General features: G+C 41.5%; 1 protein-coding gene across 4 annotated transcripts in view; it reads left to right on the forward strand.

The window, feature by feature from the left end:
• The window catches only part of ENTPD1 (ectonucleoside triphosphate diphosphohydrolase 1), a 300,189-nt gene that overhangs the window by 195,361 nt on the left and 85,153 nt on the right, over nucleotides 1–19,675 (forward strand). For all 4 annotated transcript variants that reach the window (XM_078643531.1, XM_078643530.1, XM_078643529.1 and 1 more), the window contains exon 3: nucleotides 19,333–19,450. In XM_078643531.1, coding sequence (XP_078499657.1) covers nucleotides 19,333–19,450 — 118 coding nt within the window. The remainder of the gene's footprint in view (nucleotides 1–19,332; nucleotides 19,451–19,675) is intronic.

Below are 19,675 nucleotides of genomic sequence, written 5' to 3' on the forward strand. Positions count from 1 at the left end.
AATTCCCCACCAGATATTTGTTCGTCTGGATTATTTTTTTATTACCTCTAGATTACTTAAGAACTTTAGGTTTGATATATTTCCTAAGATAATCTCGGACCATAACCCCATGTTAGAGCTAGAATTGGAATTAAGTGGTACTCCTATAGGAAGTTCATGGACGTTCAAACGTAAACTCTTAGCTGATCCACTTTATATTAAGCATATGGGAAGGTGGATCACTGAATTTCTAGAACTTAATCGCGAATCCACATCAGTACAGATGATCTGGGACGCTTTTAAGGCGGGGGTACGTGGGGAGACTGTCTTATTCAATAAATAATCAAAGGAAATCCCGTGACCTATTAACAGCTCAACTTAAAAAATTACAGGAACTTGAATCTAAGCTTATAACAGCCATTAGGCTTTCTCAAGATAAGGAACAAATAATATCGGATCTGGCCATTCATGAATCAAGGCTTTATGAGAACTTTGCGAGGAAATTAGCGGCACAGATAGCAGTTCATTGGGCGCAGGTTTATGAGGTGGGGGAAAACGCAGGCCGCATACTAGCTAAAAAGATTTGACAAAAAGAGGTTATTAATTCTATTGATAGTATCTAGGATGAGGCAGGACGAAGTCATGAAAAATCTGATGAGGTTTTGGAGGTTTTTAGACAATACTATAGTAAGTTATACAAGGATGAAGTAGTAGCCTATTCATCAGACTGTCTCTTGAATTTTAGCGGTAGTATGCCTAACTCTAAAATAACCCTAGAACAAGTTGCAGCCTTAGAGAAAGATATAACATGGGAAGAAACGGAATCTGCTATTCTTTCTCTTGCATTAGAAAAGGCCGTTGGCCCGGATGGTATTTTTTTAGGATGTTTAGACATCTTTTAAAGGAAGATTTGTTGTTAACTTTTCAAGAGGCACAGAAAGGGATTGCACCGGAATCTTGGCGGCATTCAATCATTATGGCCTTTTTGAAACAAGATAAGATACCTTCCCTCCCGGCTTCTTATAGACCTATATCTTTAATTAATGCTGATAGCAAGATTTATTCAAAGATTTTAGCTTCCCAGATCTCAGACATAATTTCATCTATTGTTTCTCTTTTTCAGTATGGATTTATTCCAAATCGGGACACCACTGATCATATTCGACGTTTAATCGCTCTTATGGACTGGGCTCAGGTGACCAAGACGGCAATGGGAATTACCCTGTTGGATGCCGAAAAGGCATTCGACAGGGTAGCCTGGCCGTATCTATGGGATTTGCTGTATCAGAAGGGGTTTGGCCCAAAAATGATCTCTGCCTTAAAGGCTCTTTATGCCTCACCAACAGCCTCTGTTATAGTAGCCGGCCGGGAATCTACTTCTTTTTCTATTTTACGAGGAACACGGCAAGGGTGTCCGTGTTCCCCGTAATTGTTTGCACTTAACATTGATATATTTTTAAATAAATTAAATCATGCAGAGAATATTAAACCAGTTCAAGTTTCTCGCATGAATTACAGGGCATTCGCTTATGCGGATGATATAGTAGTAGTAACCGCAGATATATTGAAAGGGCAATTCCAACAATATAGGATCTGGCAATTCAGTTTCAGAGTACAAGCTGAATGTTTCTAAAACCCAAATACTGTATGTTGGACAGGATCCCCCCGCTCAAATTAAAACTGTGAAGGAAGCCACATATCTAGGTATTAAAATTACATTGCCATTATCTATCATTCCGGAAATAAACCTGAATACGGTCTTGAAAAAAGCTAATTCAATGTTGGAGAGGATAGATCATTTTCACTTATCTCTATTTGGACGGGTCAATGTTTTAAAAATGTCGGTACTCCCCAAATTTATATATATGTTCCGTGCTATGCCGCTCGAATTTCCTCCTGGCTGCTTTAAACCGCTAGAAAGGATGTCAGCAAGATTTTTATGGGGCTATAGGCGTCCGAGACTGGCATATAAAAAAATGATATTGCCTAAGGATAGGGGAGGTTGGGGTATACCGCATTTTTTGTTTTATTATCTGGCCTCTGTTTTGCAGTTTATTAATCCCTTGGTGATTGGTGAAAGGGCACGGATTTTACCTCACTTCCCGTCCATTTATGAATTCTCTTTCGGGGAGGAATGTCGTGGATCTCCGATTAAAGTGATAGAACCTAGCTACTTTAAAAAAACTAAATTCAAGATATTGAAGTCCGCATATATGGTATGGAGATTATTAAGCGGCAGCTAGGTATCTCAAAAATTACTGCTTATACACCTTTTGCAGCACCAGGCACCCTCCCCCCAATTTTTTATGATTCAGTAATGAATAGATGGCGTTTGAATGGAATTCAATATATGGGTGATTTAATGAGGGATGGATGCCTTGTCTCTTTTGCTGAAATACAAGATAAATGTAATATACCAGAAACTGATTTTTTTAAAGTACTTACAGATCTGTAGCTACATCACGCTTTAGGTTCCCATGCGGTACCTCAATTTAGGAGAATCCCACTTATAGACAACATGTTCAGGAAAACATCGATAGGACAATACTATAACATTCTTATTCTTTCCTGTCAGGATGATATAGAGGTATATCAAAGTAAATGGTCAACAAAGTTAGGTAGAAATTTAATTAATATAGAGGAATCAATTAGTTTAGCAAATAGAATGTTAATTACAGGAAGATCACGTTCACAACATTATATGGTTTTATACGAGCTTTATTATACGCCTGGCAAGATATCGAAATGGGGACGACTGTGGGTCCCACGTGTAGCAGATGGGGGGAAATCGCAGCTGATGCATTACATATGTTTTTCCAGTGTCCAAGGCTGACTAACTTAGTTTCTTCTATCGAGCAATTTTTGGGTGTATTGTTGGGGTCAACAGTCATTATAACGGGGGATCTGGTACTGATAGGTGTAACGTCAGACATCCTTTCTGAAGCTAAGAAAAACTTTTTGTTCATTTGTATGGCGCAAATACGTGCTTGTATTACGCATGACTGGATTAGTCCTACTCCCCCGTCCTTTGAGACATGGCGTGCTTGCCTGCTAGCTATGTATAATTTGAAAGTGGCTATAAATAGAGCTAAGGGCCGAAAAAAAAGAACTATGGGAATGAAGATCTGGGAACCCGGTCAGTAATTGGATTCAAGGCGAAACTGCTTGATTATTCCTTGTTGTCTTTCTATTTTCTCTTGTATCATTTCATATATGTATTTTCACGCTGTGATATTTTATTGTGTTATTCTCTTTTTTTTTTTTGGTAACATTTGTTATTCTCTGTTCTGCTCCTCTCGCATAAAATGGGCCAAAAAATCCAATAAAAATATATAAAAAAATAAATGGCAGAAAATGGAAATGAAAAGTTACCTTATTGATTAACTCTTTACTTTAATTTTCCTCCCATTTCAAAGGGTCTCATTTACAAGTATATACATTTCATATTTATAACTTTTTTTCAAATGGGAGAAATGTAATGTACATTTATTTTTTTTATGAAACATTAAGTATTAACGTCTTTCTCCACTTTCTATTACCCAATTATGTCCTAGGGCCTCATTACAAGTTTGGCGGTGCGGGAGCAGGGCGGTTCATCACTGCCCAACCCCGCACCGCCAAACCCGAATGCTGCCCACCCGCCAGATTACGATACAAATTGTTGGCTGGCAGCAGCGTAGCTGTACCACAACGGTGCTGCAAAAGTCTCAATGAACCTTTAAAACTGCCCGTGCTGGAACTGGGGGGGTGGTGTTTGCACACAGGGAGGCACAACATGTGCCCCTCTGCATTCACCTATCTTCATGGGGCAAGGGGGGCCCTTTAGGTGCTCCTTTCTTACCACAGCACCAGCTTTTACATGGCAGTGCTGACTGCCATGTAATGCTGGCGGTCGGTAAACTCAAAATATGCATGGCTGCGCCGCAGCAGCACTGCCAGCATATTCTGAGCCTCTGTCCACCACACCACGACCAGGAAACGCAGTTCTCTGGCGGTAGCGGTGGTCAAATGGTGGTCCGACAGCCAAACTTATAAAATGGCGGTCTGACTGTCAGTGCAGCGGTGGCTGGACCGTCACTGCTGTGAGTCTGGCGGTATATGGATCGCCAGACTCGCAATACGGCTTATAATGTTTTAGGAAGCATGTTTCTTCACTTTAAATTCCTCCCATTTAAATAAATGTATTTTTCTGTTATAGATATGGCACCATATGTACAGGACACTGGGTGCAAGATGCTTGGTTTTTTTAAATGTGACACTTGGAAATGGGAGAACATTTAAATAATGAGTTTTATGGAATCCATAGTTTTATAGACACAGTGCCATATTCATACGTTTAAAATACAGCCATTATTTTAGTTGTGAGAAATTCAAAGTGCAGAAAAATGTTCCGTATTCTTAACATTTTTGCAGAACATGTTCCAGTACTTTATTCTTCTCCTAGTCCTGTTATACATGTAATGGTGCCACATATGGCCAAAGGTATGTCCTGTGCCGCAAGTACACAAGATACTGTGTTAGGCATCTATACACATATATCCCAATCATAGGCACACATGTTCATACATCCCCAAATACCATGCTCTCACTGACACACATAGCAGCCCAGTCATAGTGTCACTAGTCAAAGTATTTTGTTCAAACCATAGTATCTGACTCTATGAACATCACACTTAAAGTCAATTAAGGTGACCATGGGAACGTTTGGTAACAGTACGCAAGTTGCTTAGCCTTCAGTAACTCACAATGATTTTCACTGATTGGAAGTAGCTCTCACTACACAAAAAGGTTGGTGATCCCAGCATTAGAGAGTTGCTGATAGGGAGTCTGCAATTATAGTTATATTTGCCCCTTCGAATGACAGTTTATGTGTTTATAATAACTTTAACGCCATTAGACAAAACCGTACAACATTTTTGTAAAAACTGAACAAATATTGATTCAGTTGTGGAGAGTTTGGTGAAGATCTTTCAAAGGGGCAAAAATTATTGTTGGTTCCCAAAGTGCAGCTTTCCTGTTTTAAGTTTCACCGGCAGACAGAGCTTCCGCTGTCACTTGCCAAATCTCTTGTAGACTAAAAGCTTGAAGGGGAATACTTCCCGATATTTACCACTGGTTGGCATCGATGTTACACTCATTTCCATATTTACCGGTCAGTGTCTCTGGCATGGACCAACTACAGCTTCTTGTCTGTGGCCAGTGTCCTTTCACTGGACATGCACTTCTACAGGTACTTTTAAGAAAGATATTTCTCCATGAGCTCTATATGTGTCTGCAGCCCATCTCCTCAACCCCGCTGTCTGATTTTGCTTGCTTCCCCCCATTTTCTTCCATCTTCCCACCACCTGTGCTCTTGCCCCAACCTCCCTCCCTTCCCCTTCCCTCGTGATGCTTGCCTGACCCTCCTTCCTCTGTCCGTTATGTTGTGACACCCGCATCCGCCACAAAATATTAACAAAGCCAGATAGCTCCTACATACGCAAAATCTATTGACTTTGGCAATGTGTTTTTGGACATGCTGACCAGCTGCTTGGGCTGCTGTGCAACATGGCTTAAGGTAAAGGGAAAAAAACTATGACACGGTCTGCGCTGGCTCTTCATAGCACTTTGTTTTTCTTGACTTTAATCCATGTTGGACAGCAGACCGCACTGGCAGGAGCGTAGCTAGAGCTTGTGGCGCCCGGGGCTATCCCTCAGATTGACGCCCCCTGGGAGGAGGGGAGGTGCTGGGGAAAAATGACGGTGAGCACACTGGATACCACGCCCTCCTAGCTGTCCTGCCTGCAGATGCCTAGGACTCACACAGTTTGCGAGGGGGGAGCTAAAAAGATTAGCATACGCAGCATTAACAGTATGGTACTGGATATACCGCTCAAGTATGTACACCCCTGGCCAGGGCTCTACGAATCACTAACTGCAAATGTGGTGGTGTAAAACTGCAATTGGGAATGTGATTAGCTTCAACGACACTGCTTGAGAGCTCTGCTTCCTTTGTGCAACGAAGCCATGTGTACCACCTCTAAAACGTTAAGTGGCTTTAGACCTAATATACTCTTTAGAATCCGGCATTTATTGACCTCCATTTGAACTTTACTTCACTTCTTCTGACATACCTCCGCTTTCCTTCTATGTCCTGCATGACTCTTGTGTATAAATAAATCTAAATGTCATATCTGTAGCTCTAACCCAAACAGTAGCTATTAATTCGAACAGGCATTTCTTTCTCACAAAGCCCCTGCGAAAGGTCACACCCAAGTAACTAAAAAACGCAAGGCTAACCCCAAATAACCAATGGAGTGGCCACTAGTTTAGTGGCATGCTATGTGCCATAAGTCAATTCAAAGCCTTGTCTGGGGTAAGAGCCATATAAATAAGTTTTCAATTCAGTTACGGATGTACACACTTCGAAACAAACAGTATTTCTAGTCCTAAAGTCCACCACCATTTGAGAAGGCACCAACTACAATGACTAGAGTAGTCACAACTGATGGACCTTTATTCCAGATATTATGCAGTTACGTAAAATCCCAAGCTGTGCTACAAAAGGAGAAATTTACTCTACACACAAGGCCACTGGAATACGAGATTATGCACAATTATGGATTATCAAGTTTAGAAACACATTTTAAGGCTATAATTGAATAATAACTACACGGGGGGAAGGTTTCCTCCTTAATACCAGTTAAATATGCGTAAAAAAAAACATTAAGCCGCCTTCATTTGAGCTTTGGCTGTAGCTAGCGCATATTATGCAAAGAAAACAAACTTAAGGACAACCTTTAAATTACATACCTGAAAGTATGTCACACCCCATAATTTTTTTTAATGACTGCATGTGGAGGGTTGGTCCATGAATTATTCATTAAGGGTGCTAAACAGATTGCTTTGTGCAAATCAAGCAAGTCAGGGAAGTGGTTGGAAGGTCCAGCAAAACGCCCAAACACAACGACAAGAGCGTAGCGGTGAAGCGCGTAATGCGTCACTGCTACGTTCTAATCGCGACCGAGGGCTGGCCAAAAATGTCATTTCAGGGCCGTCATTGGTAGCGAGCGCCGCGCACGCTACAAGATTGACGGCCCTGGAGTCAGGGGGCAGAGGGGGGTCCGAGAGGACACAAACCCGGGATTGAGTTAAGCCGCCAGCGCTGCAGCCTGCACTCGTTGACCTGCGTTGGGTAACTGCTGCACAGTGCACACAAACGCGGGACTTAGTTATTGCCAAAAACTAAGTTCCGCTTTTGTGTGCACTGTGCAGCAGTTACCCAACGCAGGTCATGGAGTGCAGGCTGCAGCTCTGGCGGATTTGCACCTTTAAACTACGGCCGCGGGCGGCGGCCGCGGCACTGGAGGCCCATTCCGGCCACGGCCGCCCTTATAATTTATTTGGGACTGGACCAAATAAATTATAAAGGCAGCCACGGCCGCAACGAACCTACAGAGCCACGCGGCCGCCTCAAAAATGGTGCCCCCCCCTCCCCAGCTACTCCGGTGCGCACTGGTGTTGAAGATGTCTAAAAAAAATACATTGACAAAGCCATTATAACTAGCATAATTGAAATCTAATTGAGGGAGGGAAGAGGTTTTCTATTGGACCATTGAAAATTCATGGATACAATCGCAGTGTCTTCAAATTCAGACAGTCTGATTGGCTGGCCACAACAGAATTTTTTTCTTGTGCTTTCCATTACAGATCATGTGTCTTGGAAATAATGAGGGGGTATCCCCCCTTTATCCTTTGGAGTACAAGAGGGTCCAGAGGGTACATACAATCCCCACCCCCCCCAAAAAAAAATCTCTGTATTATGGGATTTGTGGTTCCTACAAGACAATATTTTATGTTGAGACCCACACATTTTTAAACTATTAAAAATAATTGTTTTAACATCCGTTCTGAAACAATTCACAGTGCACCTGCGTACATTAAAAGTCCTTGCACAGTGAGGCCTTGGACATATGAGCTATGTGCAATGTACAGCTGGTGTGGATGGGCGGTGGTTGAACCCTAAACTAGAGGTCACTGAAAAAGCCCAAGGGCTTGAGCAGCTGAATTGGTTAGGGCCGGGAAGGTGTATGTCCTGGGCTCTACACCCTGCGCCCCGAGGTTACTGTATTGTTCAAAGGCCATGTGCAGCTGTTTCGGTGTGATGGGCCAGGGTGAAAAGACTGGTAATAAGATACTACTGCACTCCAGCTGAATGAAGTATTTAATTTCTGCTGTCGACTCTGTGACTGTACGTGGAGTCAGTTGACAGTTGGTTTGGAGCACGCATTCGGTATGACTCAATAATGGCAAATGAATTCAGAGTCTAGTTACAGCTGTTACTTTTCAAAATAATTTCGTTTTTTACACTTTGAAAATGAAGGACAGTTAAATTATGTATATTAAAGAAACCGTAAAGATTGTACAACTTATAGAAGTAAAAAAATAACTTACGTTGTTATTCGACACTGATAAGTTGTAAATACGATTGTTAAATACGATTGTTAAATACGATTGTTAAATCAAAGTGAAGCAATATTGCATTTTATACAGATAGTCTGATAATGTTAAAAACAATATAGTAATGTTGATAATAACTCGATGACAGCAGTCAGTCAGGGTTCCTCGCATTATAATGGTCTTGCCTCTGTAACACCAAGGCCTGTCACAAATGTGTCTTGCAGAGCAGTTTATGGGCTGCTACAATGAAGATAATTCATCATTAGCTCATCTAGCATTTTTTTGTGTTCGACGATAGAGAGTGTACTTCAGCCGGCCAGTGTGAGGAAAATCCTGCCCACTCTCAATAGTGTACCCCACCTTCTAAGATGATGTTGGAAGACATTAGGGGTGCTACTCATAAACCAACCGGAAACTAGACAAAGGGTCTACCGGTATTCAGTGTAGCAGGCAGCCATGGCAATGGGGAAAAATGAAGTATAGACATAGGTCCAATTAATGGTAATGGTGCAGCTGGCTCAGAGGAATGAATATAAACCTCACAGTTGGCACACACTGACAGTCCCAGCGTTAGGGCTGGTCAGTCAAATTTTAAGGTGCCAGCATTTCCCACGGGCCCCTGGATACTAACTAACAACACAGCACACTGTGTCGACAATGATACCCCTGGACAGGCCCTTTGTTGAGTAATGATAAACCGTTCCAGATTCATTGTGACCATTACTAGCTTTTGGGACTCTCCTCAATGGTCAAGGTGCAATTAAGACATTCTCATGACCCTTTCAGGAATGGGGTAAACTGTCTTCCACTTAGTTGGGCAGAGAAAGAGGCATGCCCAGTCACTGGTAGGCCGAGTCCTTAGATGACTTTGACATGTCCTAAAGCCTGTGACAAGTTATATGGTTATCTTCTTTGCAGATATAGTCCCACCAAATTGGTATTGCGGACTGCTCGAGGTCCTAAACAAGATCCATTTCTTAATTTGCCTTTCATATGGCCCTCAGTCAGTGGATCCTTGTGTTTCCAATCTGACAGACACCTCCTCTCTTGTATGGCAGTCCAGCAGCCCATCTTCCAGATGGGGTACAGTAGCATGGCTTCTACCCTGCCATTGACTGGAACCTAGTCTCAAGGGAAACAGCAGCACAAAGTCCTGGTCATATGTTTTCTGTGCGCTGCAAGTCCTCTTTCTCTATTCAGGCAGACACAATCCAGACGTGCCCAGCTGGAGTATGTGTTGCTTGGCATGTCCTACAGAATATCAACAGCCGGAAGGGGAACCTCTACATTGTACTGTAATTGTAGAGACTTTTAACTAGTCAAGGCCAATGGACTCCAAATGCACACACATACATGCACACGTCTCTTTAGTGTTCACTTTTTATGTCTGGCTTGACACAGTAGCTGTCGCCAAACCTTATGCGAGCAACCCAAAAAAGTACTAAACAAAGGGCCTTGGCTCCACCCACATATTGATGGACAGGAGTGCATGTTTTGATGGGTGGAAGGTGTGTGCTTCCACACAATAAATGCTTACTCTCCAATAGCTGTAGGCCTTTGTTTATCAAGTTGAAAGCGCCAGACCTCTTTATCAAGTCTATCTGATGTATAACAGAGCTGGAGCTTTAGGTCAAACACCTGCTACTGCAGTCATTCACTGAACCTACAAACTCCTTGCTGCCTCCTAGTGCTACCTTCTCTGAACCCTAAAGCGTCTTACTGCCCTTTAACACTACCCTTCCCCATACCCTAATAATCCCTTACGATCACTTGATGCCACACTTTCATGAACCCTGAAAACCCATTACTACCCCTTAATGCCACCCTTCCCTGAACCCTAAAAACCGTTCTACCCGTTATAACTACCCTTCCCTGAGCCCTACAAACCCCATGCAGTCACTTAACAGTTACATTTCGTGACCTAGAAAACTTTAATAACCCTTAAGGTTACCCATCCTTAACCCTGGAAATACCATACTACTAACTAGTGCTTCACTTCAGTGAACTCTAAAATCCTTTACTATCCCTTGATGCTACCTATTCCTAAAAAACCCTTGTTGTCCCTTAAAGCGAAGCTTTCCTGAACTCTAAAAATCCATGCATCCCCTTAACTCTAAAAATCCATACGGCTCATTAATGCTACCTTCCTGGAATCCTACAAAACCATTTACTATCCGTTAATGCCCTGAAAACCATACCTACCCCTTCAGGCTTTCCTTCATTAAACCATAAAAAACCACTACAATGCCGCTTAGTGGTACCTATCCCTGAACTTTTATTACCCTATAAAGCTAATGTTCCCTAAACCGTAAGTTCCCTTGCTACCACATAATGCTATTTTTACCCGACATCTAAAAACCTTTCTACTGCTTAATGCAGGGTTTCTTAAAATATAGCCTGTGGGCTGCGTTTAGACCTCTTGACCTTTATACGTGCCCCTCTGGTGAACAGCAGCAATGGGCTGCTTTTTACCTCAGAGCACTAAGATTTAGAAAGATGTTAAACAAATGGGCAGGCCTTTATTTACTTGTTAACTTATTACATCAAATGATATCACTGCATTGAGAGCCATTTATAAAATGTGATATTTTTCAAACATATGCTTAGAATATTCATGCCTCCACCCTACCCTAAGAACAATGCCATAATGTACCAAGAGGCAAGTCAGGTGTTGTGCACACTGTGGTAGTTGTTATACATGGAGCAAAATTACAGTTTATTAAATCAAGCACAAGAGAAGTGTTTGTACTGCAATCATATTTAACTCGCGCATTTCAAGGTGCTCTCATATGTGATAATGAAGAAAAACGAGGCAAAATGAAATACAACACATGCCTGGGATCATGCAATTTGATCAAGTGTGGAAGCTGGGATTGATCCCAGGTTTTCTGGTTGCACATTGTGCAATTCGGGCACTAGATGGGCATTTCTTTCCCTTTTAATTTTTTTTTTTTGGGTTCAATTTTCTATTGCGTGAACCCAGAGCCAGCTCATTGAAGTGCTTCACATGAGCACCAGCTGCATCAAAAGTTAGTGTTGTCTTTCATTCTTGGCACATGTTACGGTATGGGTGACAGAAGCCACATTAAGGCTCAGTAAGTTTTAGGCTTGAGGATCCAAGAGGACCTCTAGCTGACCTAGAACCAGTCATCTGTCTCGCCTTTATTGGCTCACCCACCTCTCACATAATGGCAATAAGGGAGACAAAGGGATACACGGAGGTGTGGTGCAGCGGCCAGGGCAACTGACTTCGGAGCACAGGGTTGATGGTTCGATCCCTGGCTCCGGCGGCCGCTCAGCTCAGCACCATGTGATTCTGGGCAATGCCTCACCTAATTTCCACGACGACCCTGAGTGCCTTGAGACCCATAAGGGTGAGAAGTTCGCGCTTTACAAATACGTATTTACATTTACAAGGATATGATTTTACGATCATCAAACAAGTTGGTGAAGCAGGAGTACCAACACCATAGTACAAGGCCCTTTGTTGCAAGATTCGCAACTTTATTACTAGACCATATTTTAGAGAGTGGGTGTTCTCTCCCCCATAGGTAAAATAAAATGATTGTTGGGTTACAGTTCTGTTTTCTTATCACATACCAATTACAAGTGTTTAGTCTGATTTAAATGTTTCCTATCTCTGTTAAAACAGGCATTGGCAAAGACAATAAGTTTCACCTAGGCCAAAGCTATTGGCTTTGTCAATTTATTTAGCCATGCTGTACACCAGAGTGGCTGCTGTTAAGCATGGCTAAAAGTTAGTAGTCTTGAGTGTGGTAGAGTGGCATAGAGTGGAGGATTGTGGAGTGTCGTGGAGCAGAGTGAGTGGTGTAGAGTAGAGTGGAGTGATGTGGAGTGGAGCAGTGTAGAGGAGCATGGAGTAGAGGTGAGTGGCATTGAGTGGTGTGGAATGGTGGAGATTGAAGTAGAGTAGATTAGTGTGTCACGTAGTGACATAGAGGTAGTTGCATAGAGTAGAGTTAAGCGTTTAGAGTAGATTGTCGTAGGGTTAAGGGGCGTAGTTTGGAATAGAGTGTCTTAGAGTGGAATGACATGGAGTGTTGTATTGTAGAGTGTAGTAGCATGCAGTGGAGTGTTGTGGAGTGGCATAGAGTGTTGTAGTGTTTCAGAATAGAGTGGAGAAAATTGGCATAGGAGTCACATTGAGTGTCTTAGGGTGGCGTGTTATGGAGTATAGCAGAGTGTTGTGTCATAAAGTGGAGGGGCATAGTGTGGAGTGTCACGAAGTGGACTGGCATGTCAAAGAGTGGATTGGCATGTCGTAGAGTGGAATGGTTTTGAATGGAGTGGCTTGTGGAGGGAAATTCGGTGTCTTGGAATGGAATGGACTGGAGTGGCGTAGAGTGGAGGGGCATAGAGGGGAGTTTTGTAGGGTGGAGTAGCATAGTGTGGAGTATGCATGGTATGGTAGCACACTGCCATTTCACACAACATTTTCTATTGAAATGACCATTACATTTGCTCTGACATACAGTTTTACTGATAAAAGTATACAGTTCAAATGATAATGTGTGGAAATCTCATTATATCATCACATAGCTGTTGATTTGTTTTGGTCGTATTAAAATATTTGTTTGCACTACACTTAAGAATTACCAAAAAAAGTGCTTAATTTGTGCTTTCCCATTTCTGATATATTCTGAAATATCTGCACATTTCATTTCCAGACATTTAAAAGTTGTGTGATAGAAAAAAGCCTTTCCTTTCACAGCAAAATGATCACATAAATCTTCTCACATTGAAGTCGGAGAAAACAAAATAAACATCAAGCTCAGTCAAAAACCGAGCCTGACATTTAACCTCAATCTTTGAATGCACAGGAAATGTGACAAGTAAAAACCTTACTTATAGGCCTGTGTACAGAAAACAAGCACTTGTGAAAGAAAACAGTAAATAGGCTATGCTTCACTCGGGAGAGGAACTCAAGCAGGCCAGCCTAAAATAAATAAAGTCAGCAAATAGAAAGCGAGCAAATGTGAGAACAAGCCACAAAGCCAATGATAAGCAACAGGTGGAATACATTCCTACGGATGTTTTCAGCATGTCCCCAAGAAGTTGTTAGCAACCAGACTGCTGTGATGTCAGGTAGGCTTTGACCTAAAAAGGAGCAGACCAATATGGTCAGAAAGTTATTACCCAAGGGTGCATAATTTGTTGCAAGAGGAGGATGAGGAGGATGAGATTATTAAAATAAATGTGCCTTCTGGGGCCATAGATTCCATTTGTGTAATTTTTACAAAAGCTAGCGTGTGAATGGTTCCAATGGTCTGTCTCGGAGATTACTCTCACCAGACTTGCCACTGTGCTGTGGAACCTAGCCACACTTTAAATAAGAGTTCACAACCAGCATATTTTAGCAAAGTCGTAATGCAAGAATTGAACGTCAAGTCACCTAGTGCCATGGCTAAAACTCAACCACTCTCCAATGTGTAGCAGTGCAGGTTGGTTGTTTGTGTCTGCCCATCTCGGTGAATTGCACATCTTCTTGGAGGTCATTTGTCAAGGATTTGTTTATAGCACTTGCTACCATGAGTGAGCCTGCTTCTAAGCATTCCTAGCATAAGGAGATTGTGAGTCCTAAGTTTGTTTCATTCCGATTCAATCAAGTTACTTCCTTCATAATCTTGACTCGCCAAAGGGAGCAACAGCAAGCAGAGAATGCTTACTCCGGGGTGCGATAGAAGGTTAGCGACTCAGATACAGCATAGCACAGTATTATTAAATCTATGACTCTGTAGACTAGGGACCTAACTTAGGGGGGCAATAGGGAATGAAACCTTCAAAATAACTCCACAACTCACTCTCCATTCCATATGCATAATTCACTTTCTTTGTACCCACCTTACACTCCCCCCCCCCCCCCCTTGCCCCGCACCCTCCTGACATCAATTTCCCCCCTGGTCACGCCATAGACCATATTGACTGACTCTTAAACACCTTATTGCTCCCCTTCCCTGAGCCCTGTAGATCGCTACTTCCTCTTAACACTACCTACCCCTGAAACCTACAAACCCTTACTACCCCTTAAAATGACCATCGTTGAACTCTAACAACCCTTACTACCCATTAATGTTACCCATCCTAAGAAAATTCCTATCACCCCTTAATGCTACCCTTTCCCGAACCTTGTAAATGCCTAATAACTCAAATGGTACCATCCCTGAACCCGAAGTATTCCTTATTACCCATTAATACTACACTTCAGTGAACCCTAAAACCCCCTTGCTACCTCTTAATGCTACTCATCCCTGCACCTTAAGATTCTGTTACTACCCCTTAAAGCTACCTTACCTGAACGCTAAAAACTCTTTACTGCCCTTTAATGTTACCTTTCCCTGACCCCTACACGCACTTTAGGACTAACCATTCCTAAACCCTAAAAACATCTAACTAGCCCTTAAAGCAACCCTTCCTTGAAACCTAAAAACTCCTTACTACCCCTTCAAGGCACCCATCCCTGAACCCTAATGCCACCCTTTCTTGAACCCTAAAAACACCTTGCTACCTCTTACAGCTACCCTTCCCTAAACCCTAAAAAACCCATAATATTCCTTAACGCTATCCCTTCTTGAACCGTAAAACTCTTACTACTCCATAATGCTACCTATCCCTAAATTGTAAAAACCCCTTACCACCCATTAATGCTACACTTCTCTTAGCTAAAAAAAACCTTACTGCCTCTTTCAAGAAATTGGGTTGTTTGTTGACTGGGGTGTGATCCCTGGTCAAGCAACAACCATGGTCCTTTTCAGGGTAAGGCACACACAAACCCCCAACTAACCTGTGCTCAACCCCCTGGTAGTTTAGCACAGAGCAGTCAGACTTATCTGAGAGGCAATGTGTAAAGTATTTGTGAAACACTTCAGACACTAACAAAGTGAAAACACACCACAAAAGGAGCCGAGAAAAATTGCGTAATTTAATAAATAAAACAAGACCAGAACGACACAAATCCAATGAGCAGAACCAAAGACTTTGAATTTTAAAGCTTTTAGAGAAACTAGGGCCAAAAGGCATAAAGCACCAACTGTGGATATCTGGTTGCGCCAGACCAGGACAAAGTTAAAAATTCAGCCCAGATGCGTTGGAGTGCAGACGGCTACAGGGACCCAGTTAGGCTCACTGAATAAACGTACCTTCAATCTTATTCGCAGAGTGTTGTGTGAATCCGCGTCGAAGATATGTTGTGCAGCCAAGGCAATGCATCTGTTCCGAGATGCAGCGAGATGCTGCAGTGTGAGGTCCTGTTGCGTCAACGTAAAGGATGCCGTAGACGGGGCTTCCGTTGTGAAGTCCGATGTTGAGGATGCGACGCACAGTCCAAGGCGATGCATTTGTTCTGAGGAGCTTTGCCGAGGATGCGTTGCGCCTTGGCGGTTCCGAAGGCAATGCTTGCTGGAACCAAGAAGTACTAAAAATTGCCAATGAAAATCAGGGTGGAAGGGATTTAAAACTAAGCAAACAATACCCCTGGTTCTATCAGTGCATCATTGTCAGGTTGCTTTTTCCATTGAAAATGGAGTGTATAAATACTTGTTTTTGTGTAAAGAACTTAAACGTTTTATTTGGACTATCAAAATTCAGAACTGGTATATTTGTTTTCTGTATAGTTTTTATATTTTTATTGTTTTTTTTGTCCAATGTCTTGGTTGAACAGCGATGTTGGGTGGGTGTAATGTATTGTAAATAATCAGATATGTTCACACTGTTCTTTTGTGTGTGATGATTTTCTGCAAAAATGCTATAAGTAATGATTGAAAAAATACATTGTGACCACTGCTATTGAATCTAGTGGTCATGAAGGCAACTAAGTGTGTGTAACAGGCAAGTAAATTCTGGCAATTATTGGATGTTTTAAACTTATAGTTGCTCAGCCTTGCTGACGTTGAAGGGCCCAACCTCTGGTTTAGGTGGTAAACTTTTTAAAGTAATATTTCCAGAATTGCAACTTAAAATATGACTGCATCATAAGTTAGGATTTTAAATTGTGAATTCAGAGGCGCCAAACATGATCAAATCATCTATTCTCATTTAGAAGTTACTCTTCTAAAATGAAATAAGGCAACTTCTATGTATCCTATGGGAGAGTAGTGAAAAAGAATTTAAGAGTTTTTCACTACCAGGACATGTCAAACGTAAAAAGTACATGTCCTACTTAAATACATTGCACCCTGCCCACTGAGCTCTCCAGGTCCTTCCCTAGGAGTGACTTAAATGTATTAAAGAGGAAGGTTTAGGCCTGGGAAAGGGTTTATTTTTTTCAGGATGAAACAGCTGTTTAAAACTGCACTCACAGACTATGCAATGGCAGGCCAGAAACCTGTTTAACTTGAGTGGGTGACACAATCCGTGCTGCAGACCCTCTAGTAGCATTTAATTTACAGGCCCTGGGCACAGGTAGTGCCACTTTACTGGGGACTTACGAGTAAATTAAATATGCTACTTGGGGATAAGCCAATATTACCATGTTCAAAGGAGAGAGCATAAACATTTTGTGCACTTTACCACTGTTGACCTGTGCTCGAGTCCTAATACCAGCAAAAACAAGGTCAGAAAAAGTGGAGGAGAAAGGCAAAAAGTTGGGGTAATCCCACCCTAGGGCGGACAGATTTAACACCCCTTAACACTAGCCTTCCCTGAACCTTAAAACCCTTTACACACCCTTATACTGCCCTTCTGTAGACCCCAAAAACCCCTTGCTACTGAATGTTACTCCTCCCTGAACCCCAAAAAACCCTTAGAACTCCATGATAATATACTTCACTGAACCCTGCAACCCTTTCAATATCCCTTAATGCTATCCATCACTGGGAATCAAGTTACTATTTCTGTCAGTAATTCCTCATTTCTAAGACAATCCTCAGGGTCCTTCTTGTGATCCGGTTAGTTCAATTGGCACCCCCCCTCTGCACAGTTATCAAGACCCTTGGTATCAGGAACTCTAGAGAGGATTTACTAGATAATATCAGGGACACCATTCTGAGGGCTTTAGTGATGTCGAGCAACACAGACAAGTTTACCTCTTTAAAGAGTTAGAAGAGCATTTTTAGGTCATCAGTGGAAGCACTTTTAGGACTACATTTTGATATTTATGCATACTGTGGGAGAAATTAGTACCACCCCACTTATGGAGTTATTTACAGAATGTCGGATGTTTTGCTGTTGTACCTCAATTCGGTAATACCTTTATCATAATCAGTTATGATTACATTACTGCTAATTTAGAGATAAATAGGGCAAGCATTGCTTCGGTCTCTTTTTCTGAAGTAATTGGTTTAACAATAGTACCAGCTTTTTGCTTGAGCTCTGGTACTAATTAGATCATAATGGAGTACTTTTCACTACATGCAAAAGTAGTGGTAACTGCACTAAAAACCCCTATCCAACATTTCACCAGACTTTGTCACGCTTCGTTTCGAATTACCCCGAAGTAATATCTCCATGAATGACAAAATGCACCCTCTATTAGTACGCAACTAATTTCTTGTGACAATGGCTTATCTAGTTAAGGAAAATGTCCCTTTTAAGATCTTGTTTGACACCATTGTTGTTTAGATTACATATTTGTAGCAGTTCTTTAAAATATGTCTAGAGTGGGCTTTGGCACCCACAGGAGTATTACTCTCTCACTTCATGCTACCAACTCTCACTTCGTGCTGTCAGCTAGACATGCATCATTTCACCTTCGAAGAAGTGCTTCTATTAGAATGCACAAGGGATTATTCTAAATCTGAAAAATAACCTTAACTATGCTGTTTGTCACATTCAGTTCTTATTCTTGCATGTGTATTTGTTGACCTCACAAATATATGAGGCAACGAGTCCTAACAGATAACCGTTCTAACAGCAAATGAATCCGCATAATCAATAAATAAGCTTTAAACTCAGTAGATACAGAAACCAGGAAGATTTATATCAAAATCAATACAGAAGCGAACAATATATAGTTATTCATGATTGCTTAGGAAATTATCATAGGGAATTTAGCATAAGGCTCAATCAAGTGCAGCAATAGTGTGACACTAAGTCAAGACAAATGTTTTAAGTCCAAAGTATGAGAAAAACTAACAAGGGTTCAGTCTCTTAAGTCAGGAAGTCAGAAGACATGGCTCACTTCCTAACGCTTCAGATTTAATAGGTACATTCACTATAGAAGTCAAAAGAAATTGTACAGTCCACATAAGGTGAGTAAAGCTGAACAAATCACAATGCAGAATTATAAAATGTCACCTATAGCCCTTTACTACCACTGCTCCCTAAATAAGTATTAATATGCTCTAATCTGACCTAATCACTGGATGTGGCAGTACACATCTAGTTACAAAAACAATTGAAATCACATAAGCAATGATACAGGCAGAAAGCACCTTTAATGTTTCTAAAGGCTTCCTCTGTAGCTCTTCGAGAACAGTATGTCACTACAGAGCATCAGTGCACGTTTTGTTCTGTTCGGTGTCAGAGTGAGAAATTAAAAGCTGCTCAAGGGTACGTTTCGAGAAACAAGATGGAATTGAGGCCTAGGTGACCAGAATAGGAAAATACAGTTCTTCGAAAGTGCAATCTTTTAGTGCGGAAATGTTCATAATATTAAGCACACATTTTTAATAAATTAAAATGTTCTCTTACATACTCTACACAGGAAGTCATATTTTGCTGCTTTTCACCAGCATTGTCAAATCCAGTAGGGCAGGCTTTAATGTGTAACATAATATTTGTGCATGAAATGTATGCTAACGCCATTTATTAAATTGGAGCCAGATCTATTAGTCTGTCATTTGGTCATTCTTTAAATGTAGCTGCTTTTACTTTTGTATCGTGTTTTTGCAAAATTCATAATGTGGGTAATTTAGGAAGAGTCTCAAGTGACTGGTTGCTTTTGTCCTTTCCCCTTAGTATGGTATTGTGCTGGACGCTGGCTCCTCCCACACCAACCTGTATATTTACGAATGGCCAGCGGAGAAGGAGAATGACACTGGAGTGGTGAAGCAAGTAGACATGTGTAAAGTTGATGGTAAGACAACCATTTCATCAAGAAAAAAGCTGGAACCTTATGTCAACCAGAAATATGTTTTTAAATATGTCTATTAAGTGATTTGCATATCCTCTTCCTTCTTTGTGGTTTTTTCCATACTCTTGTCATAAATTTTTGTTCAGCATTCTTTGCAATTCAATATATTACGCCATCGAGAATGATGTCAAAGGAATGCAGAAGAGGGAGATGACAAGGTGAAAGTCC

The sequence above is a fragment of the Lissotriton helveticus genome, chromosome 5_1, assembly GCF_964261635.1.
Source record: "Lissotriton helveticus chromosome 5_1, aLisHel1.1, whole genome shotgun sequence".
Taxonomy (NCBI): Eukaryota; Metazoa; Chordata; class Amphibia; order Caudata; family Salamandridae; genus Lissotriton; species Lissotriton helveticus.